General features: G+C 39.9%; 2 protein-coding genes across 7 annotated transcripts; one reads left to right on the top strand and one right to left on the bottom strand.

Moving 5' to 3' along the window:
• Positions 1-379: 379 nt before the first annotated feature.
• cks1b (CDC28 protein kinase regulatory subunit 1B) lies at positions 380-2,370 on the bottom strand. The gene is made up of 4 exons (XM_005927598.3): positions 2,220-2,370; positions 1,949-2,016; positions 1,651-1,778; positions 380-1,109 (listed from the first exon to the last, which is right to left on the bottom strand). Exons 2-4 carry the CDS (start codon positions 2,005-2,007, stop codon positions 1,060-1,062), a joined length of 237 nt encoding a protein of 78 aa, XP_005927660.1. The 5' UTR covers positions 2,008-2,016; positions 2,220-2,370; the 3' UTR covers positions 380-1,059.
• Positions 2,371-2,510: 140 nt separating this feature from the next.
• Positions 2,511-22,431, top strand: pbxip1a (pre-B-cell leukemia homeobox interacting protein 1a). 6 transcript variants are annotated; one of them, XM_042222653.1, is made up of 13 exons: positions 2,511-2,622; positions 6,050-6,178; positions 7,414-7,498; positions 7,595-7,662; positions 9,995-10,634; positions 13,520-13,753; positions 14,504-14,527; positions 14,946-14,989; positions 15,115-15,210; positions 15,369-15,549; positions 15,671-20,660; positions 20,752-20,886; positions 22,100-22,431. In XM_042222653.1, exons 2-11 carry the CDS (start codon positions 6,107-6,109, stop codon positions 16,951-16,953), a joined length of 2,727 nt encoding a protein of 908 aa, XP_042078587.1. In that variant the 5' UTR covers positions 2,511-2,622; positions 6,050-6,106; the 3' UTR covers positions 16,954-20,660; positions 20,752-20,886; positions 22,100-22,431. The 6 variants fall into 6 exon arrangements, with proteins under 6 accessions (XP_042078587.1, XP_042078586.1, XP_042078585.1 ...); XM_042222652.1 differs by lacking the exon at positions 2,511-2,622 and adding an exon at positions 4,993-5,266; XM_042222651.1 differs by lacking the exon at positions 2,511-2,622 and adding an exon at positions 4,993-5,279.
• Positions 22,432-23,554: the final 1,123 nt, after the last annotated feature.

Here is a 23,554-nt window from a genome sequence, read left to right as displayed (position 1 = left end):
AGTGCTTCAACCAATGCAATAAGTTGTTCATGGAGATGTTTTTTCAGGATCTGATGGAGTTCAAGTATTAAGATTTGCATACTATGGTGCAAAAGTCAGTTAATTGGTAGGTTTCCAGTTATGAGCTCCAAAAATCTTGTTGCTTCTTCCTGTAGCAATTGTGAATTTCAAGATAAGCCATCGAGTTCTTCATACAGATTTGTTTCCTCACATAAACTGACACCAAAATAGATTTATTGAATTCAACTCTGCTCGAGCTGAAAATGTCACAAAACTCCATGTTGTAAAGATTCCCCCCCACCAACCTCATTCAGGTTCATGCTGCATTTTTGAGATCAGTAAACCAGCCACTTTGCCACTATCAAAACACAAGTCCACATTAAGATTTAAAAGATTACATTTATTTCAGAAAGGGCAAAACATTTCATAAATACTGAGCAGCTCATTGGTATAGACCCAGACATTAAGCCAGAACTAATATACATGCTTGAGAAAACTGGATCAAGACTAGAATCTATCCAACTCAAATGCAGGCTTTCCCTCATCTGCATATGGCAAAATGTCATTAAATGCCAGTCTACAGTGTCATTTTAACCAAGCAGCAACATGAGACTTTGAAACCTTGATTTGTGGCTTCAAAGTCCAAATCAATTTAGGATCCAACTATTCTGCTAGAGCTCAACCCAGAAAGCACTTAGAATAACTCAAATGGTTGATCAAGTTTCACTCCCCACATCTTACAGCAATTGTTCTAAAAAGCTGGAAAAATCCAAGCATGTTCACAAGATGGACAGGTTAAGTCAAAAAGGACAGTTTAAGCTGAATTGAAGGTTTCTGGCAAACGTCGTGTTGCTCTTAACACATGCAGAAGTCTTTTCCCCAAATAGGTGGGTCATAGTTTTTTTCCTTCAACACAATCCATTCCATAATCACTGTTCATAAATGCAGCAGTCCTTCTCCAGGTCCAGCATAATCAGCCGACATGGCAATCAGAGCATGGTGATGAGTTGATATGCGACATGGTAGACTGATGTCCCTGAAGGACCCAGAGAATCTCCTTTATGATTTTGGGTTGGGCAGAGGGCGTCGGAACAGCAAGATGTGTGGCTCTGGAGGAGGAACACCAAGAAAGGTTCATTATCTTGTGGAAAGTAGCAATTTAAGTCTTGGGGGGGGGGGCAAACACATCTCTTGTAGCTCTTAATTAAAAATAGGGCGTGCAAGCTGGAATTTTTTTTTTTTTTTTTTTTTAATTTGGGCCACAAAATCCAGTAGCAACGACATCTAGTCTGCATCACCTCAACTGCAGAAACCTAAGTTTTAAATTACTTTGTTTATTTAAATGTTAAATTATTCTCTTCTGTAAAATTAAATTCCTTGTTTTAGACTACTGATTGGTCACCTGGTCATTCTCAGAGCTTTAGTTAAAGGTAACGTCACAGAGTGAGAAAAACAATAGTGGTCAAAGCGATCAGCTGCAGTTTTAGTCTAATTGTGAGTTGGCCTTTGCTGCAAAATGATCACCATGAACTATTACAACTTGTCTCAAGTTTCAGTTCAATATGATCAACAAGCTACACCACCATACACCCACCAGCAAGCACAAATTACCAAACCAATATTTAAAATCATGACGCTGTCAGTTATTACCTGGTTGGTGAATCATGTAATGCACCCATCCTTGACTCTGTTGGACACCAAGGTTTCTCCACTCGGTCTCCGACATAAGATGGGTTTTGGGAACACGCTTGGCAAGCTCTTTGGGTAGCATTACATGCCTGCGGGGGGGGGAAAAAAGTAGTATTACATTCTCAACGCAGTTGCGTTGGGCATTAAAAAAAAAAATAAAATACTCATGTGTCGTGTAATGAGCTGAAGCCATCTTCTGCAAAGAGTCATCTTAATAAACCTTATGTAACTGCATGTCGTAAAAGCATGCCTTACGTACCTGTACTCGTATTTGTCGTCGTCATATTTGTCAGAGTAGTAGATCTGTTTGTGAGACATGGTGGTACCCTGTGGGAAATGTTAAACATTAACGGTCACAATTAGAGAAAAAGGAAAGAAGCTAAAAGAAGGCTACATGAGTGTAGCTATGCTATATCCGTTCAAGCTAGGTCGACGAGACTTTAAAACATGTGTGCGTATTTATAGTCTTAAAAATCAAAGTATGTGTTGTTGTCAATGCCCAATACGAATAGTTAAGTTTAAGAACTTACCTTTTGTTTTTTCTAATTAACTTTCCCAGAGATTTTTTAAAAAAGCCAACTATTCCAGTTATTTCGCATCCGACAGCGACGATTTGTTTGCTCTCTCTTTGTTTCCCTCTCGAATGTGTGCGAGCCCGCTTTTCACCGTTCAAATAGACCTAGCCTCGTCCTATTGGTCAATACGACGGAAAAACTCGTCTGCTATTGGTTACTTCTATCTGTCGCAGGACATTAACGTAACTTCTTTGATTTCCTAATTCGTCATCAGGGTGGAAAAATCTGGGAAAAAAAACAAAAAAACAAACATTCCATTTCAGTCCAAAGTGCGACCACAATTCTGTCCTGACATGCTTTGGTGTGATTACATAACCAGTCCCAGACTGAGCTTATAATCGTTTTTAGCGGTGATATGGTGAGAAAGTTTTAAATCTATTATAGTTTTTGACACTGTTTTATTCAATTGAGAGAAAGGTGACGTCAACAAGGTTTCTTCTTATTTTAGCTCTAAATTTTTAACATTTCAAACGGTTTTACTTCAGTTCGTTTCCATGCATTTTCTCATTGTATCTTAGTTTTTATTTTATAAGAGTTTATATTATACAAGTTTCCGTATTTTTTTTTAATTATTATTAGTAGTAGTAGTAGTAGTAGTAGCAGTAGTAGTAGTTTATTTTTTTAATATAATTAAACAGATAACACTGTGATCTGTAGTGATAGCTGGAAGCATGTGGAAGAGAGCCTGGAGAGGTGGAGGTCTGCAGGTAGTAAAGATGGATGACTTTTATATACTTTGGGATCAACTGTCCAAAACAATAGACTTTGCACAATAGAGGTGAAGAACGTGTAGGTGGAGAAGATTGATATGTGAAGAAAGAATAGCATCGAGAATGAAGGTTAGAGAGGCAAGGATGAGATGGTTTGGAGATATTCAGAGGAGGGATAGTGGATATATTGGGCAAAGTTACTGAATATGGAGCTGCCAGAAAGAGGAAGACCTCAGAGATTATTCATGTATGTAGCAACATTAGTTTTAGTTAACCAGCCTATAATTTATAGTCTAATGTTATAATTTCCACACCTATGGGCATTTTCAACACCCTACATGTGTATCTAGAATCTCTTAATTTTTTACTTCTAAATAAATTCTAAACTGACCTTTGCCCTGAAATCTCACCAAGTCTCACCAAGTTTTTCTAGCTCACTTTAGCTTGGCCTGCAGTACTTCTGTGAGGATTGTTGGGCTTAAGTCCCTCCTACTTAGGGGCTTAAAACTTTCCTTTTTAATCAAGCTCACATCAGGGACAGATCATGTGACCCTGAGCCACCCCTTATTTATGCTGCTATACACCCTGGCTGCCCATTATACTAAGCAATCCTCTGCTTTTCTCTCGTTCACTCTCCAGTTATTAATATATGCCACCATCACGTTATTATCTTTGTGCCCTCTCTTTCCCGTAGTTTGTCCATTGTCCTCTCTGTGTTTTTCTGCATCCTGAGCTGAATGTTCTCTTATCCCCCAAGCCTGCAGAGTATTTATTGTTATATTGTTTGCAGTGGCTTTGTGCTCTTCTTTTCTCACTCCACTGTCAGATGGCCACCCTCCCCGAGCTTTGTTCTGTGCAAGATTTCTTCCTGTTAGTAATGAAGGTTTCTCTCCCAATGCACTGTCCTTATTTGCTTGCACAAATTAATGTTTTTTTGTCTTTAATATTGTAAGGCGATGTTGTTATATTACAATGTAAGAGTCCTGGGATTACTTTTGTTGCTAATGTGCATTACAGTATGCACAATATAAATAAAATCTAAGAGATCCATCTTTATGTAAAAGTGTTTCTCTATTTCCTGATTTTTCCCTCTTATTTGTCACACTTACATGTTTAAATCATCAAACAAATTGTAATATTAGACAAAGATAACCTGAGCAAATAAAAAATGCAGCATTTAAATGATGACTTCAAATATTAAGGGGAAAAAAGCTATCCAAACCTAGCCCTATGTGAAATAAAGAATTGCTCCCTAAACCTAATAACTGGTTATTAATGCAATTCCTTTATCACACAGGGCCAGGTAGGTTTGGATAACTTTTCGCCTTTAAAAAACAGCATTTTGTATTTACTAGTGTTATTTTTCTCCGATTTTTTTTTTTTTTTTTTTGATGATCTGAAACATGTAAGTGTGACAAAAAAAAAAGAAGGAAGGAGGGCAAATACCTTTTCCACACCACTGTATGTGTACATTTACCTCTGGGGATAGACCACCAGAGTAAACATGAGCAGGCCTAATCTTTACCTTGCAACACCCTACAAGAGACAAGAAATATATATAATATATAAATAATATATATATATATATATATATATATTAATATTAAATTTATATATTAAATATTATATATATATATACTACCATTGCTCCCCAACAATCAGTTATGTATTATGTGATTGTTTATTTGATTTAGGAGTACAGAGGTGTAAGAAGGAAAGTGCTTATCCCAGAGAAAACACTTAAATGACTAATTTTAGAGGAGAAGGGGTCAGACTATGAAATGAATGCCCACATTGGAGCAATAGTGGGAAAGGGGTTGTCCACTTTGGCAAGTCCCATACAAATATAGTTCAGCAGACGTGTCAGTGAGCGACTGGTGGTGTGTGTGTGTGTGTGTGTGTGTGTGTGTGTGTGTGTGTGTGTGTGTGTGTGTGTGTGTGTGTGTGTGTGTGTGTATCTTGTGGGATCACACATGAACTTGTATTATTATAACCCAAGGATAAAGAGCCGGGACCATCACCTGCCACTTTCACCTGCGTGCGTCAATCAAGCTGGGATGCACGTCGCTTTCCTGACGCGACACTTTTATCCGATTGGTCCAGCCATGATTCGGGGGCGGGTGCTCCCGCGGCTTTAGTGAAATCCCATTGGATGTGAGACACGTTGGTCGACGTGACGCTACTTGGAATTCCCGAAGTTCCCAAGTTCAGAGGAGAGGAGCTGTGCCCGTGCTAAACAAAACAAAACAAAAGCAAAGCGCTTTGAAGTGGAAAACGCCGAGCGACTCAAGTGTGAGCACGCGGGGTAAATAAACGTCTTGTTCGCGTTCGCGGTGATGGAGCCGAGCTCGTGTCGGGGGCAGCCTACTTAACAGCTGGGCCTGAGTGAGAACGCGGAAGAGTGGGAGTGGGAAATTCAGCCAACCATCCTTTGTTTACCATCATGAGCGAACCTTGAATTTGGTTGCTACAACAACCACAGCCGCCCAGCATTTACCTCTTATAAGAGCAAATCAGAACCTTAGCGCGCGCTAGCGTTGCCGATAAGTGAGTATTGACCTTTATTTGCACGCTTGGATCAATGAAGTACCCGTACAGTTTGGGGGGGGGGGGGCTTGACCATTTTTGGGCATTTAACTGCTGCACAGATTGACTGGATGAATGGATTTGAATGAATGGCTGGCTGGAAATAGCAGTAGCGATGAATGCAGTCAGGAGATTCTTGTTTTCTGCACTGACTGAAGCCTTTGTTTCACTGCGCAGTGTATTATGGATGCCTCCGTTACATAACTTGAATCAGCGACAATCTGCTCTTTATCCCGTTTCCGTTTGCAAGGTTTTAACTGTGCCACAACTGCGCGATTCTGCTCTCTTTTACCGTAGTTTTAAAAAAATTTCATGCGAATGCTGCATAAAATCACACACGGCTCATCGAGTTAGTGCATTTTTTAATGTTCTCAACTGCGCCTTATGCACCTGAACACGTTGTAGTCGGGTTATTGCATGTTGATAATGAGGCTCACATGTGTGCATTAGGCGTGCTCGCTGAAGACACGTTTTTGTCGTCATATGCAGGATTTTTAAAGCTCAATCTGTCCCGTGTGCTGTGCCAAGTTAAGCCTGACGGGGGCGATGTCTGACAGCAGCAACAGCACAGGCAGCACAGGCTCCTCCACCAACAGCTGGACCCTCCTCTCCCCGGAGGTAAGACGAGATGAGCATAGCTAAGGAAAGTCTGGGTATCATTTGGAGCACCATGATTATTATCCTGCTCCATGAATACTGGTTCATTTATAATTTGTCTTGTCCTAACCTGCAGCCCAGAGCTGCTTAAAGTGGGAAACATCCTGGTGAATGTTTGCAGAGCGCCAAATTGTGCCTCATCAGGCAGATAATGTGCACAGTTCAGGTGAAAATAGGATTTATTTCACTTTGGCCTTTTATCTATGCTTTATTTATACTATTCTAGCAGTTCTCATACTTTATCCAATAATGTACCCCTCTGGAATAGCTTTCTATGCCACTTGGCTATCTGACCAGCACAAGGTATTTATAGCAAGCAAATATCCCCGTATACACTGTGCCAACTAAGATAATATTGTAGTCACACTGAACTGAGTCTTTCTGGTATGTTGCACCTCAGATTTAGTGACACACATGTGCTTGCACTTCGCTGTGAACCGTTGTCATTCTCAGTGGCAGAGAGGCAACTGCAGTCAGTCGGTGTGATATCCAGCATCAGGGTTTTTGAGTCATGAAAGAAAAGCTGCAGTGGTTTCAATCACAAATTTCTGTTAATCATTAAATATCAGAAACGGGCTTCCCACTTAGGTTTAAGTGGGAAGCCACACACCACACTGAGGTTTAACAGCAGGTAAGAGGTGGCACTCAAAACAGAAGTACTGAATGTAAAATGTATGTTTTTTATTGAAGTCATTACTGTTTAATTGTTTCTAGAACTATATATAACTGGCTTTTAATTCAGCGTTTATATCAACAACTTGTATCCCATACAGTACTCAACTTCACAGTTTTCTTTTTGTGTGTGTGTATTAGCTCAGTATGCAAGCATGACTTGGCCTGTAGTAAGGCTGCTGTGGTTTTAGGAAAACCTTGTGTTACGCTGAGAGGTGTTACTAATATTTTACCCAGCCTCGTTTGTTAGGATAGAAAACCCATGACAGCTGCATGGATATTGTTTTGTCAGTTTGGGTTGGAGAATGTGTAAAAGCTCATCAGACAGTAGTTTGACTGTGATTTGTAGCTTTTGTTATCAAATATTTCAAGATCATTACAGGAAAATCTGACTCCATAATTAATTGGTAAGCAGTGCCAGTTGTAATCATTGGTGAGTGTGAATGCTACTCTAAATGTCAAAGTTATGGCTACAGGTGTAAATTTTTACCAGCTGGTTCTCATTAGGTCTTCTCACTCAACAGGAAGCTGCCATTGAGAATGTCGGGCCCGTGGATGATGGCACAGAGAGCCTGGGGGATGTCCCCAGTCTCTCAGAGGAGGTGGCAGGTACTGACAAGTCAACATATCTGCCTGGTGTCTAAAGCTTTGACCTTTTCTTGGGTTCTACATCTTTGTTTTTGCATTGTGTCGGTGTTATTTCAGGAGCTGCTGTGGAGTTCAAACCCGTTGGTATCCCCATAGAAACTGTACTATCTGAAGAAGGCCACCAGGTTAGTAACTACGCAGCAGTTCATTAAGAAGACAAAAATTCAATCACATCATATTTAGACTTACCAACTGTGCCAAATGTATTGCTGCTTGACAGATCATAGCTGAGAGCCAGAATATCATCTTCTTTTCTGAGTTTCATAGCTGCTCAGAAGGTGCAGCTCCACCTACTTTACCACAGAGTGTAACCTCAGGGTATTTTTGCACATCAGGATAGATTTAAGGGGGGGGGGACACATCTGCAAAAATATTTTAAGTAGGAGCGCTTCCTGGATTCAAGTTGTTTGTGTGAGGAGGTCTTTGGAAGTGATCTATGATTTAAATCCCCAAGCTCTCTATAAATAAATATCATGCCTTTCTTCTCATAACATGGTCACATTTCACCTAACAGGTTTCAAGCTTAAACCTTAGGAATTTTTCAAATCTTTTTATCTGTATCTTATCTTCCGATCCACCGTTTAAGAGAAATAGAGCTTTGTCTCATAAAGCTTTATGCAAGATCTCTGAATTATATAAAAAAAAGCTTAAGCTATGCCTCCCTATTTCCAAATAGAGCTTTTCATTATGTTAGCCTCTAATTTCAACTCTTACTTTGCAATTTTGTCTGCGTTCCCATTGCCCTCCACGCTAACATGAGCATAAGTCCAGCAGGACTATACACTCATGCCTACTCCATGTATTCTGACTATTTTTGTAAGTATTTCCTTCAAATATTTACCTCTGATTGTTTCTTTTGACTTCAAACTACCAAGGACTGGTACACAGTCTCAATAACTCATAAATCAGGTCTTCTGATATAACAGATCTACAACTGTAGCACCTGTTTCTGCTGTAAGTACAGTTAGTCTGTCTGTAGTCTTTTTCATATGACTGCACCTAATTCACACACATACACTGCCACCCGAAATCCAGTAGTAACTACTGGCGTTACCGGTAATATCCTTTCACTACAAATCTGATTAGCACAACAAATTAAAGGAACAGATGGTTATAATAATTCCTGTTTACACAGTAAAAATAAAAATAAACATCCAGTGTTATTCAGATTTCTACCAGTGAATTTTCTCTGTTGCTTCAGTCTATAGTGGGCACCAAAATATCCATGGGCAAATATAAGTCCACACACAGAATTTGGCCCATACTCTATATAAACAACAGCTTAACTCCTCAACCTTTCTGTTGCTTTGAATGCTCTCAACAATCACACAGCATCTACCCAATATGCAGCTGACAGCTTTGATAGACTTACATGTAAATGAACGTTCATCAACTTGCACCAGCAGCACATTAGTAGGAGTTTAATGTATTAAGAAGGCCCGAAGACGTCTAGAAGTGATTAAGTTAAAACTTAAGCTGCATTATCTAACCTTCTCTTCCTGGTAAAGAACACATAGCATGACTTCATCACTCATATTTTAAAACCACAGTCATATGACCACCTTTCTATCTTAAATGTTTACCCCTTAAAAGCCTGTAAGGAGTAACCCTTGAAGCTCTTTTCTGAACTTTACAGATGCCTGAAAAATGAATAAATAAAAATTTAACATTTTGATTTTAAAACCTGTAAATAGAATAAGAGTAATGATTCATCTCTCTTCATCAACATAAAACTATTGCTCACTATTTCTACCAACATTTATAAAATTTAATGTATCATTCTGTTATACATAATAGGACTAATAGCACAGCCTTGGGGAGTACAGTTTGTAATCTCAAAATTCTCACAGAAAAATGACCTTTAGTAATGACTTTGCATCCCTGCCTGCATCAAGACACTGAAAGGAGAAAACATAACAGTAGACATTGTGCTGTCTTTAAGTAAACTTAAAAAAAGTTACAACTGCTTCAGTCTTACTGTCATGCTCATTTAATATCAATTAAAGGGTTAATAAAATTGTCAAAGTAATCCTGGGCAGCATCACTTAATGAAAGAGAAATACTGTAAACGATACTGTTTGCAGGGAAATAACCTCAATAACATGTAAAAGTCGCTGCACTTTATCAAAAAATAAAATAGAAAGTAACAGCCAGCAAGTTATATTAGTGATCATTGTTATGCAATAAGAAGTTTAATAAATTGTACACAGAGAATTACTTTCTCGATTCTTGCACGTGAGTGTTACTCGTTAACACTTTGAGCAACAAATGAAGTCCTCGTAGTCAGGGTGTTTTCTCATTCATTCATGACATTTCTAAACAAACATCTCATTAGTAGACGTGTTTAAAATATCTTGTGCAGGAACAGTCAACACTGAAGTATTTAACAGTTTAACCACCACTCTGTTATTTGAAGGTTAATTAAAATGTCAGTTACACTTTTGTCCTTGTCATCAGGTGTGTCAAGAGACCTCTCCAGAGTCCAGTGAGGGTCCTGTCCCTTCTAGTCCATCCCGTATGAGCCCTCTCCCACCCAGCCTTCTTGACCCACCAGATCCGGATTTGGAGAGTCAGCCTCCAGTTATCCATGACATTGTAACCAGTTCTCCCAGTGACAATGAGCACCTAGGTGCCATGCCATTTGTCACCAACATTGACATGGGGGCTCCACTGGATATTCCAACTGTTGAAGTCCCCCCATTCGAGTCCGAGGAGTCCTGCTCTGCACCTCTGATTACTGAGATCCCCATCTCTGCAGAGCATGAGCTCCAGAAGCCTGTTGATGTTGGACTGATTCCTGCGAGTCCTCCTGGGGAGAGTCAAGTCTTCAGTGCTGAACCCGAGGTTAACATCCCCACCGAGACCCTTACAGCCACGGATCCCCTGTCTCATGTTGAAGCTGATATCAGCTTTGTTCCAGACAGCACAGAGTCACAAAGCCCAGTCCCCGAGAGCCTGGTGACAGAACATCCTACTGATGAAAGTCCTGCACCAGAGACTGTTGGTTCAGCTGAGGCAGATGAGGAGGCGGCTGTTAAAAATGAGCCTGCAAAGCCATCGGAGCCAGTGAGGCAAGATGAGAGAGACGATGAAGAAGGTATTTGATTATCCTACATAAGTGTTTCAGTAAATGTAAAGGCACTCGCACAGTATTCCCAAATCCAGCCAGGCACACACGGCTGTGTATTCTACTTTTCTTTGATTTTTTTTTTTTTCTCAGTAGAAATAGATTCTTTCAAAATAATCTTCACATGAGATTATTAGTGATGGCAAAAACAGTGTTATTGGAAATCCACAGTAAAGCAATGGTATGCAAATAGCTTCAAGCACGCAACCTCATTTTAAGAGTTAAATCAAAGAGTGTGGAAGATCCTGCTATGATATATTCTTTGAGTCCTGCAAAATGTATTTTCTAAAACTTAAATTTAAAATCTTCTTTTAGATGAGAGTTGAGATATCTTTTTTTCAACAAGCAGGACAAAAGATTAATAAAATTAGAGATGTAACAGAAAAAAGAAAACTAGCGCAATAAGAAAATGTAATTAAACAACACAAGTTTCTCATTTCTGGGGAACCGGTCTTCTTATCCACTGTGGGAAATGTACACCAGAGGCTGAAGTCAGGGCAAAAATTTGTTGTTGGAGTCTTGTGAACGTCTGTCTCCTCTTTCTGTGTGCAGTGAGAAATATACATTACTGTGCAAAAGTCTTCATTTCTTTATATTCTACTAGAAAAATAAGAAATAAGTGCAGTGATTTTCAAAATATGCACTAACATTAAATGAAAATACAACATGCTAACGAGGCTAAAGGTCAATATATGGTATGACCACCATCTTCACCATAGCCTCTCTTTGGCAAGCGTTCTTCTTTAAGTGGTCTTTAGGAATAGTATCTCCGCAAGGACATTCAAAGCTCTTCTTTGGATGTAGGCTGTTCTCCCACACTGCTTCATTAATGGTGAGGTCCGGGCTCTGGGGAGGCCAATCCATGGCTGATAGTGTTTCACTGTGTTTTTCTATCCAGGTATGCGTTTACTTCACTGGTAGCGTGTTTGAGATAATTGTCATGATTAAAATTAAGTTGTTTCAAATTAGACATTTTCCAGATGAATACTGCAGGTGAATTAAAATCTTTACTATGTTCAGAATTTCATCCGATTTTACAAGATTACCAACACTACTGGCCAAAATGAGGCCCCATCACAAAGCCTCCACCATGTTTTACAGCCATCTGTAAAATATGGTGGCTTTCTGTCTCTCTTCCACAGCATGTCTTTTATCCTGTCTTCCTTCTCTCACCCAACCGGTCGCGGCAGATGGCCCCGCCCCTCCCTGAGCCTGGTTCTGTCGAAGTTTCTTCCTGTTAAAAGGGAGTTTTTCCCTCCCACTGTCGCCAAAGTGCTTGCTCATAGGGGGTCATATGACTGTTGGGTTTTTCTCTGTATGTATTATTGTAGAGTCTCAAGGCAACTGTAGTTGTGAGTTGGCGCTGTATAAATAAAATTAAATTGACTTGAATAGACACTCACTGCTGTACCTCTCTCCTAACCTCCTCTGTACATATTGGTGACAATTTGAAATAGAAATGTGGATTCATCACTACAAAAGAACTGTTGCCAGTGATTTTTCAGTCCAGTTCTTGTGTAATTTGGCATAATTCGGGCTTTTCTCTTTTTTCTTCATTAAGAATGGCTTCTTGACAGCCATCCTTCCGCTAAGACTACTTCTGTTGAGACTTTAGTGAACAGTAGATGGATCAACTGAGGTCCTGTGTCAGGGCTTTATCTGTTTCTTCCTCTACTGTAGATACTTTTTTTTTCTTCATTTGTCCTCCCCTCATCCACTTTTAGTTTTTTTTAAGGATACACTGCACACTATGCTTATAAGTTTTCAGCTAATAGCTCTTTAGGAATCGTCTTGTTAGTGCAAAATTTTCTGTTTTATGTCTATTAAATCAGGACTTTTGCACAGTTCAGTATGTGAACCTCCCTTTCTTTGTTGTCAGTTAATCTTAAACCCAAACAACTGTAAAATGTCTTTTAATAATGGATGTCTTAAAGCTTGATTTTGACACAGTAACCCTTTTTTATTCTCAATCCCAAGATAAGATGAAATTTTAAGTCAACGTTGTACCTGTGTGTAACAATATTACAGCTGATTTTATTTGTAAAGTGACATACAGCGAGCATCCTGCCTTTAAATATTTGATTTGATTTGATTTGATTTGATTGGTAATTTATTTCAACATGTGAACAATATACAAGTACATTTAGAAAAGAAATAAGAGAGAAAAAAATACTATACAAATTACATACAAAAAAACATTCTGATTAATTTACATGTTGAAAGGGAGTGGGAAGAAGTATACACTTATTTAATCCCACCCCTGTCCCATAAATTATCAGTGCATCTGGGTCCCAGGCTCTGAGGCTCTTAGCAGGTTTTCCAAGCTGCCTCTGCAGCTTTTGAGGAAAGTAAGTGGTGCTTTATAATAGGAACAAGTTGATAAAAGCAGAAAAATGAGAGAATTTGTTAACATGTTTCTTATCTATGTCTCGCTAGCAGCTGGGAAGCGATTTATCAGTATGGCAGGAGAGCCCACACCCCGCTGAGAAAATGATGAAACCCCCATGCATGAAATTACTGTTGTTGTAATTTAGTGAGAAAATGTCATCCATTCTGAGAACCAGCAGTCGCTTTTTTTGTCAGACACTTTTCACATGCTGTTTACACGCTGTTGTGTTTTGCAGCTCATTTGCTCACTTAGAGTCTGGTATTCTGCGTGAGGAAGTCGCCAGCACATAATTATTCACTTCTGACAAAGATGCCACAGATGTTGAGATGATTTGTTTGTTTAGGCACATTATCATCATCTGTCACAAAAATACAACAGAAAACGTGACAGATCTTTGCTATCTTGCCATTTCTTTCTCATGCTTAGAATTTCTTCTTATTTCCTTCTTACATTTTTCCTTTCTTAGAGCCTTCCATTAGGTATGACTCGGGTGACGCTGGCAGCTTTAATGATGGGCTGCGGCGGAGAAATGTGCCCACCTTTGAGGCACAGAGACCAAGAACATCAGACGAGGAGGATGAGGAAGAGGAAGTAGAATTCAAGCTGGCTGAGAAGAAGGAGGAAAAGCCATGGTTCTCCTTGAACAAATGCATTGTGGGTGCTCTGGTCTTGCTATTTCTAGGTTCCCTCTTTCTCTCAGGTCAGTTCCTCTCATAACTAAGGTAGCTAGCTTGGTTCTGCTTTTATTGTTTGATTTAGTGCAGTATTGTGGCTACAATTTGTATGCTGCACATTAACAGTAAGAATGAATGCTTTAATACCATAAATTATAATATTTATAGAACTGTGCAAAAATCTTGAGCCACACTGTATCTTTAAACTTTGCTTTAAAGTGCTTTTGAGCAATAGTTCTCAGGTTTTCCTGACTATTTTCAGAGTCCTCTGGCCTATGAATCATTCAAGCATAAACGGACGAACCAGTGTTTTGTCTGCACACAACCGAAAAGAAAACAACGGTTTTTATGAGCAGCCTGATGCAAAAAACAGATAATTTTTTCCCATTTCTTTACATGAATCTTCAAAAAACAACTTTCAGACTTTTTTAGAATTGTACAAGCTCTGTTTTTGTCTCATATGCCGTGTTTTGGTATATGTTTGTGTCCCATCAAAACATAAAGAAAAGAGGGGTTGGCTCAAGACTTTAGCACAGCACTGTATGTTAAAATGTCAGAAAAGAAACCGTGATCTTCCTACGCAGCATCAGAGTTTGGCAGTGTTAGGCAGCATTAAGAGTTTAGAGTAAATATTGCCATAAATTTCCATCATTTCACAGTTTCTGTTTGACAATGACAGTATTTACGAGTTACATAAGCACCTTTATTTGCTGTTGTCAGCAATAGTTAGATGTCTGCTTTCAGATCTTGTTGACTAAGCTCTACTATGTCAACAGGCTTCCACAGTGACCTGGATAATGGTAGGTCCAGAGCTAAAGATAAGGCAGCAGTGTAAGCTTCTGCGCTCACTGGCTAATGCTCAATAGCTTGCCCAAGCACTTATCTGGGCTGACAGTTGATGCTGCAGCAGCAGAAAAAGGCAAATAACATGCATTCTAAATTTTAACGCTCCTTATAATATTTTTGAAGGACTCACTGAATGTTTTCTGGGGTTTAAATTAAATGGGAAGGTGTCTAATGCAGTCACACTGTGTTGAAGGCAAAATATGCCATACTTATTAATGAAATGGAAAATAAAAACAGTTGGTGTGGTGTGCAGAGAGTGGCCTGAGCTCATAAAGTTCACTTGAGCATCTTGAAAGGCAGCATGGCAGTTGTGTGTCAGTGAAAGTGCCTGTGGAAGGACTCGTTCTAAAACGTTGTCTTCCTGTCTGACAGGTGACTTTGACGCCTCCGATCTGAGTGACGCAGAACAAAGCCAGGTCTGTTTCCACAGATTCCTACTTCACATGATCATGTGATATGAAAATTTTAAAAACAAACATAAAGAAATAGACATTTTTTAAAAATATGTGTTCTATTCATGTGCCAATGATTTTAAATCCAGGACGGGCTTAGCAGTGATCCACAGGATATGAAAGAGCTATTGGATAAACTGACACAGGAAAACCAACAAATCATTCAGCTAGAGGCACAACTTCAGGTCAGTATGGAGTCACACTGATGCTAATTATTTAGTTTTAATTGGTTTTATGACGTTTCAATGAATGTTTTTAATTGTTAAACAACTTGCGCAGCACCTTAATTTACCTACAGCTTTGTCCACGTTATAAACTGTCACTATTTGACCATATTTTTCAGTCTAAGAAAGAAGAACTTGACTCAGCACTGAAGGCGTTAGCAGCAAATGGCGATAAAAAGGGTGAAGCAGATCTGGAAAAAGAAAATGCAAAGCTGAAGGAGGAGCTGTCATCTCTGCCAGAGCTGAAGAAAGAGCTCGAGACTCTCAGAGCCAGAGTGACTGAACTCAGCCAGCTCGCAGGTATAATGTGACGACTACATCGCCCTTTAAGTTTATACTTATTGAACGTATCCTGCATGCGTAGAGACACGCTGGTAACGACCAAGGTCATTTTAAGTTTGATATATTAAATCCTTCACAGCTGATCAGGAAATACTTCCAGCTGCATCTAGTTCGGCCCCACAGCCTGAAGACAAAGATGGTCAAAGTAACCAGAAAACACCTGGACCAGAGAGGGGGAGGGACGCAAAGCAGGGAGGAAGGCTGAAGGAAGAACTCCAGCGGCAGAAGGTTCTTTTGGAGGAGAGCAAGAAAAGGCTGGACGCAATGAAAAAAGATGGAGGCAAGAGAAAACAGGTCAGGGATCACTTGGAGGAGATCCAAAGGAAACTCTCCAAAGAAGTTGAGATGTGGGGGAAGAAGAAGCCCCAGGAGTCCAAATGGAAAGGGAACAAAGGCAAACACAATGAGCGGGACCACTACAAGAAAGAGGAGAGGGGAGGAGAGAAAGGGTGGAAGCACAACAACGAGGGAGAATGGAGGGATAAAGAAGAGAAGAAGCAGAGAAAGGTGGAAAAAGAGTGGAAAGATAAGGAGGGCGAATGGAGGCACAAAGACGAGAGGGGGGGACGAGGAAAAAAAGAGTGGAAAGACAAGAAGGAGGAAGACTGGAGGCAAAAAGATGAGAGGGAGCAAAGAGGAGAAAAACAGTGGAAAGACAAGAAGGAGCAAGACTGGAGGCACAAAGACGAGAGGGAGCAAAGAGGAGAAAAACAGTGGAAAGACGGCAAAGAGGAAGGGTGGAGAGACAAAGAGGAGAAGAATGAGAAAGACTGGAAGCCTCAAAAGCAAAACTCTCATAAAGAGGCTTGGAGGAAACACCAGGACGAGTGGGAGAGCAAGAAGGGTGAGAGGAGAATGGACAGAGAGGAGAGGAGGAAGGAGAAACCGTGGCACAGCCGGTCTGCTAAAAACCACCAGCACCAACATCACCATCAGCAGCCCCGCCATCCTCATCAGCACCACAACAACGATTTCTGGAGAGACCAGGAGCAAAAGCTCCAACGCAATGTCCGTCCCCAGCTGGGCTGCACTTCCGTGGAGGACTGCGCCAGCAAGGAGGGGCTCTATCCAGTGGAGCTGTCAGAGTTTGAGGAACTTCTGGAGGGCTACCTGAGCAAGCTTGAAAGGTCATCATCAGAGAGCAAGGATAGGTTCAGGAGGCTGACCGCAGACTACTTTGAGGACGGCGTGTTCATCCACGACAGGATTCGTTTCAGCGACTTTGCTGAGGACGTGGCAGACATTTTGGAAGACATGGTGGATGTTTTAGAGGGCGACGGGAAGAAGGACGACGACTCCCTGGAGGAGGAGATGGAGGAGTTTGAGCGAGAAGCCCTGTGGAAGTTTGCTGCCACGGCTTAAAAAAAACGGCTGCAGAGAGGAAACCAGTGGTGGTTTTATAGGACATTTCTTGCCTTCGGAGCTGTAATAGTAGTAGCTTCTGGCACAGAGTGGTTGTGCCTCTCATAAACATGTCTCTGAGTCTGTAATTATAAGCTAGACTTGTATTTGTCATCTTGGACTTAGTCGTTGTTACCTACCTCTGTCGAGTCATGCCTCCTAAAGCAAAGTCCTTCAGTAATGTGTTGTGTGAATTTCCTCTGCTGTTTAGTGATTTACACACGTGTAGTGCATGTTACAGTTCATTATAATGTCAGTTTAAATTGATCACACAGATCACATAAGATGGTATTTGCAAAAAAGGGGGGGGGGGGTTATTTATGTCATTTTATCTTGTATGGGAGCCTGACTAATCTCTACTCCAAGCAGGTTAAAAAAATACTAGAATGTTTTTGCAGATAGCATTTATCCCTGCTCGGGTGTGACTGTCCAATCCCAGAGGATGAGATCGCGGTCCTTTCAGTGATAACAATCAGATCAGGTCGGACCAGTTTTCTGTCAGCAGCGCTTTATTTGGCCAAACACACACAGAGGACTGCCTGAGAGGGCCTGATTTCTAGATTTGAAGAACTTTTCCATCCTCTTGGCCGACGGCAGACGTGTGGAACAACCAGGAACCAGTTTGTGCTGCTCAAGAAAAAAAAAGCAATAGCCATAGTTAAGTTGAACATTGCTAAATCACTTTAGCACTTTCCTCAAACATATGAGAACCGTCTTTTTTTTAATTTTCTGTTTCCAATTAGATTTATTTTAAATAGGCATTTTTTTTTGGGGGGGGGGGTTTAGGACAGGTTTTTTTTGTTTGTTTGTTTGTTTGGTAGTGTATCCATGGAGACTGCTAACACCGCTACTCTTACTCAGTATCCCACAATCTGACCCATATGGAAAAGATATATATAAATCTTATAAAGTTTGTATCTGTCTTGTGTGAAACTTGTATGAAAAGCATACAAGAGTGAAAACACATATAAGATCCCTTGAAAAATTATATAATGAAACTTGTATGTTTTGGATACTTACTAAAACAATATATGAAAGTAATGAGAAAGTGGCCACTTTCATGAGTAAATCATGTAAGTTTTTACTATTTCTTTTCCATATGGGGAGTACAATTAGAGAGGCTAGTGAGCTGAAATAGTTTCATTTACTTAATCTGTTAATTTGCCAAAATGAAATTGGCAACAAAACAAACATATATACATATTTTTTTCCTTTTTTCTCACGCATAGATTTGAAGTGGCATGCGTGACAGTGACCTAGACATAGCTTTGTTGTTTTTAGGTGATATAAATAAGCACGAAAAACAAAAACATTTTATTTTTAATTTTATTTTAGTGTAGGTAGGTGAACCAGCACAAAGCAAAGTCCAAAATATATTTCAGAATTACTTTAAAATTGTGAAAAAATAGTTGTTTTATTTGTGTTTTGATTGTAGTGAAATTTGACTTTTCCCTCTATTTGTGGATGTGAAGTTGAACAGATTGTGATTGTTTTCTCTCAGCAGTGATTTCATGTTTATTTATTGTCTCACTACAGTGCATCTCTTTTTCTTATTTTTAATGAGAAGAACCACAGATTTTATCCCGGGCCGTATGCTTTGAATGTGAAAATGGTGACATTTTCATTAATTTAGCTTGCCAGCTCCTGCTTATGTGCCTTTTATTATATTACAAATCCTTTTGATTAGACGAGAGGTAGTTGATTTTATCAGCTTCTGCAAAGATTAGTAAGAAAAGCAAGTTTACGCGACTTGTAATTTTACTGCTGTTTGAATGAATGTCGTAGAGTTTACACATAAAAGATTGAGCTGATGTTAAGTTTTGGAGAAGTATGTTTTGTCTTTTTGAAGGTGTCCAGACCAAAGGATTCAGACGAACGCTAATCACAATGGATGAATCTTTTAATGAAGCAGAGTTTAATGAATATTTGAGGACTATTTTTGTGTTTGTGGGACAACAGTAAAGCTCTGTGCTTACCGATAATGTAGGACCTGACTCAAACATGCATGTAATTGATCACTGGACAATTTCTAGTTATTCCCCCAATCAACAGTTATGTCCTCATTTTCAAGATCAATATTAAGTTCAATAAATCTTTCACCCTTGATACGTAAACAATGTCTTTATTTAATCATTTCTATTGTTTCAAAATATTCACACGTTTTTCTTTTTATACGATACTCCTGTACATATTCCACAAGCAACTGTAAATGGCATTACTGCAAGGTGGAGGTGTTTAGGAGCATGTGGCCCTAGTGGTTTACTCTTCTTCACCTAACAAGTCAAAGGTCCCCAGTTCAACCCTGAGAGGAGAAGCAAATCCTTTGGGTGTCAGGAAGGGCATCTGATATACCAAATGAAGTATGTGCCGTAAATAAGGGACATATTTACGGACATGAACTTTGCTTATTGGAAGTGTTTAGGTACAACAGTAACTCATCCACAAAGTGGCACTCTGCATAAAGTTACAACATCCTCTGGCGTTAGCATGAGCACAAAAACTGTGGCAGCAGTTTCACTGGGTGAACAGCTCCTGTTGGTGGCACAGTGCTTATGTCTATACGGTGTACAACTATTGCTGCCTATATCCCTAGTATTTGTCACAGTGATAAGTATCAGTATCAGTGTGACCTGTGAGCATTTTTGAAATTGTACCGAAAAACGTAACGCCAGATACGCAGCTTACTGGAAGTCTTTAGATGCCGTGTGTGCACGATATCTGACTCATTCTGAGTGTGAAGTGAAAGTGTTGGCACGACAGGCATCTATCATCACAGCTGTGATTGCAAACTGAAACATTTACACCCAGAAAAAATACTTAACAGCTACACGTTCACAGGCACGAACGCACTTTGCTCACGCTGATACGACAGTCGCAGACCTGACACGCTGATGAACAAGAATGTCTTTCAGCGACTATGAAACTGCAGTGAAAGCTTACCATTCTTTAAATTCTACATACCAGTCATTATAGAAATGTTTCAGTATATTTGTGCTTCCTTCCGAGTTGGGCCCTCTTTACATGTCCATCCTGGAGACGTGATCTCATTTAAATGAAAAGGATGACTGGAAGGGTCATGAAAGCGCAGACCGATTTTCAGCTATAAAACATTGAGACAATCCTGAGGAAGTGAAAGACAAGTAAAATGCTGAGGGGGGGGGAAAAGATAAAATGTCTAAAGTTTAAATGCTGTTTTAATCTTTTTTCAGAACTTTAATCAGCTTAGTGCAGTTGGAAAGGCTCACACATGACACTGTGTTTGTACCATATTATTTGAGTCATGTTTTGTATAAACTAATTACTGCTTAGGCATGCATGATTCGGTCACTTGATAAGAATGGCCTGATGCTACCACTAAATGCCTTGCTCTGCAAACTGAAATGGGTTTTGTGCTATCGTTAGTACAGTTTTGCCCTTTGTAGGGCAGAATGGCTGTTTTCTGTTCTGTGTGTGAGTGCTTTGTTTTGACATCTGTCTCCAGAGAAGTGGAATCAGGCAGATAAGGGCAGCCTGCTGGCTGGGGGAGAAGTGGGAACGGTTTAATGTTTTCCGCTGATGTTTGCATCAGTCGTGAAGATGAAGCGTATATATTTGGAGAGGTGATGGTCACAGTCAAGGGACAAGGTTCTCGGTACTTATTGCGACACACCGCACTGCAGACACAGAAAGTAAGACGGATGCTTTTTTTCTTTCCTACTGCATCTCTTTATTTAAGCTCTTGTGTGAGAAATACATTCACTCTACTTGTTTATTTCGCAGGTCATCATGGAAGCTGCTATCTCAACCCTTGTCACCCAGTTCAAGACATATGCTGGGAAAGACGGATCCTCCAGCACCCTGAGTAAGGATGAGTTCCAACACCTGGTGGCTTCTCAGCTGCCCAACTATGTCAAGGTGCGACTCTTAAGTTGTTCTTCCTCTTTTCCTTGTTATTTGTGTCCCTGAGCAGCCTACACACAGATATTAAAGAAACTGTAACTGTGGCATTGATCTGTTTGGCAAATGCACATTTTTTTCTACTCTGAGCATTCACCCAAACATGCATGCACTTTTCTATACTTAAGCACCTTGTATGACATTCACACATGCACACACATTCACACTGCACGCATTGAGGTCAACATATTACCGAAGGATACTTCAACATGCAAGCTGGAGTAACCAGAGATTGAACCACCAACGCTCCGATTGGTAGACGACCCGCGCTACCTCCTGGACCACCACAACCACCCCAGCGTTTGGAGCCATGTCGCTCTTTGTTGTTCCACTGGTAGGGCTGTATCTCCACTGGTAGTTAAGTAGCAAATCAGTTTTTGGCACCAGACACTTTTAAAGATGCTGAGCACTGAGGACAAATATTAAGATCACGCGCTTGGCAGCCAATCAGAAAAATCCTCCCTCATCATGTTATATCACGTGTACTCTATACAACACGATACACACTTTGCATGTAAAAATTCAACACTTGTGTGTGTAACATATACTACTATAATTTTGCTATCAAATTCTAATACTGTGCATTTTAATTCTACATGCAACGTGTGACTGTACATCATGTGACATAATTCTTTTGTTTTTACTTCACTTAATGTGTTTCTCTGATTCTGATTCTGATAATAACATTTTATACAAAATCACCATCTGCATCATAAGGTAATGTCTGATTTTGTATTTACAGTGGAATTGAAAAATTGTCAATACATTTATTTGATTATAACAAAATTATTAATTGATCAAACCGTGGTCAGCTGATTCTTGTAAGGAGCGTAATCTTGTAATTTGGGATTGTATCTGTGTGAAAGTGGAATGAAATTAATTAGAAACTGTACACTATCAAGCAAACACTTCTGCTGCATATTTAATGTAGTAATTTAATGTGTTTTATAGCCCAATGGCCATAGTAACTTACAGGGCTTGAGCTCTTTTCATAGCTGTTTTCCCCATGATCAAGAAACGTTGTGAGTGTGCCTACAAATGCTTTTCGGGTGTTTTTGTTACTTCATTCAACCATTAGGTGGCAGGACAGTGTTTCAAAGTAGATGATACTGCATCTGAGATCATTATATTGTATTGATCCTGAACTGTTCTTTGTGATCACCCTCTGCAGAATGCCAGTGATCCCGCTGTCATCGACCAGCTCATGGGCTCACTGGATGAAAACAACGACGGGGAGCTGACTTTCTCCGAGTTCTGGCAGCTGATCGGAAAACTGGCGAGCAAGCAGGGAGGCTTCAGTTAGTAGAGCTCGTCGCTTTCTGTCAATCGAGACTGAAAGTGAGCTGATTGTGCAACGCCAATCGTCTCAGTTTATGCTTTTGAGTTCAAGACCGTTTGAATTCTTTTGTCACCCTGCTGGTGCCACTCTTCAGTTAACCATTTGTTGAATACAGGAAACTATGAATTAAAAGCTTGATTGTCTTAAACCACCAACAACAACCAGCACTGCCTCCTGTCATTCATTCACTATATTATATGATGTCCAGCCACCCACATTGTATTACAACCCTGATTTAGGGGGCTGTAATCCAGTATGCTTTACCACTATTACAACTACACCATCCAGACAATATCTTGTTGCATAGTGCTTTATAATACCTGCACAAAGCTGCTTGTCCAAGCATTAAGCAGGGATGGTGTAAAAGCATAGCTTAGCCTTTGCTGTCCATCAGTGTGGCCTCAGTAGTCTGCAAAATCATTCTATTATATTTTGCTTGTGCAGTTTAATTGCAATGTGCCTCTTCAGCTGGCAGTTCTTAGTGTTACGGTCACTTTGTATTAATTCCAATGTCTAGACAGAGTTATGTGTGCTGGCGAGCTCCCCAGCTGTTTTATAGCCTATAGGCCTGTTTTAATTTTGCCAGAGAGACACAAGGAGGTTATGCTAACTGATTTGGAGAACAATGATCTTTAACTGATTAATAAATGTGACCTTTGTATCCAAGTTACACAGATTGAGGTGCCAGTGTGGGAGGAATGATGCAATGAGTCATCAACTCCAAAGTGATAGACAAAATGAAGTTGGAACACACAAACGAATTGTCTGTATGACCAACTCCCTTTGGTTTGAAGTCCAGAGCGTTACCAGATAGCATTAATGTGAAGGCTTCTTTAGAACTTATCAGCACAGAGCGGGGGATATTTAGTAAGAGATAATCTGTGGCATAAATTCAAAATTTCAAAGTCTCAAAAGCTCTTTCGGGGATCTGGAAAGACTGCTTTACCTCTTCAACCATATTTGCCACCCACATTAGCTTTCCTGCAGTATGTTCAGTAGAGTCCTTCGCCTCACCCTCATATTTTCCAACGTGTCAGCAGGAAAAAGAGACAGGCTATTATTTTCAGCCTAATATAAGTTTTATCCTATTCTGTTAGTTTAAAAGAGTTAAAAAGTATTTATTTATTACATTTTTATTTCCGTCAAAGAAAGTGGGTGCGTAAAATTGTGCCAATTGTGTGTTATTCATTGTTTCAATGTTTCCTTGCTATCTGGGAGACGTACAGATGTGTGTCTGTTTCACTTAAGACACATCCTCCCGCAAAATTTTGCAAGATTCTGGCGTAT

Source organism: Haplochromis burtoni, unplaced genomic scaffold (genome assembly GCF_018398535.1).
Source record: "Haplochromis burtoni strain Fernald_Lab_line unplaced genomic scaffold, NCSU_Asbu1 Contig_90, whole genome shotgun sequence".
In the NCBI taxonomy this organism is placed as follows: Eukaryota; Metazoa; Chordata; class Actinopteri; order Cichliformes; family Cichlidae; genus Haplochromis; species Haplochromis burtoni.
The sequence above is the reverse complement of the archived record's forward strand: the minus strand, read 5'-3'. Positions and strand labels throughout refer to the sequence as shown.

Coding starts and splice junctions, on each gene's coding strand:
- cks1b (XM_005927598.3), bottom strand. CDS start 2,007: ATGTCTCACAAACAGATCTACTACTCTGACAAATATGACGACGACAAA. Junction 1,779..1,948: donor GACGACAAATACGAGTACAG/GTACGTAAGGCA, acceptor CCCCCCCCGCAG/GCATGTAATGCTACCCAAAG. Junction 1,110..1,650: donor TTACATGATTCACCAACCAG/GTAATAACTGAC, acceptor TTCCTCCTCCAG/AGCCACACATCTTGCTGTTC.
- pbxip1a (XM_042222653.1), top strand. CDS start 6,107: ATGTCTGACAGCAGCAACAGCACAGGCAGCACAGGCTCCTCCACCAAC. Junction 13,754..14,503: donor AGGTTCCCTCTTTCTCTCAG/GTCAGTTCCTCT, acceptor CTATGTCAACAG/GCTTCCACAGTGACCTGGAT. Junction 14,990..15,114: donor GTGACGCAGAACAAAGCCAG/GTCTGTTTCCAC, acceptor TTTTAAATCCAG/GACGGGCTTAGCAGTGATCC.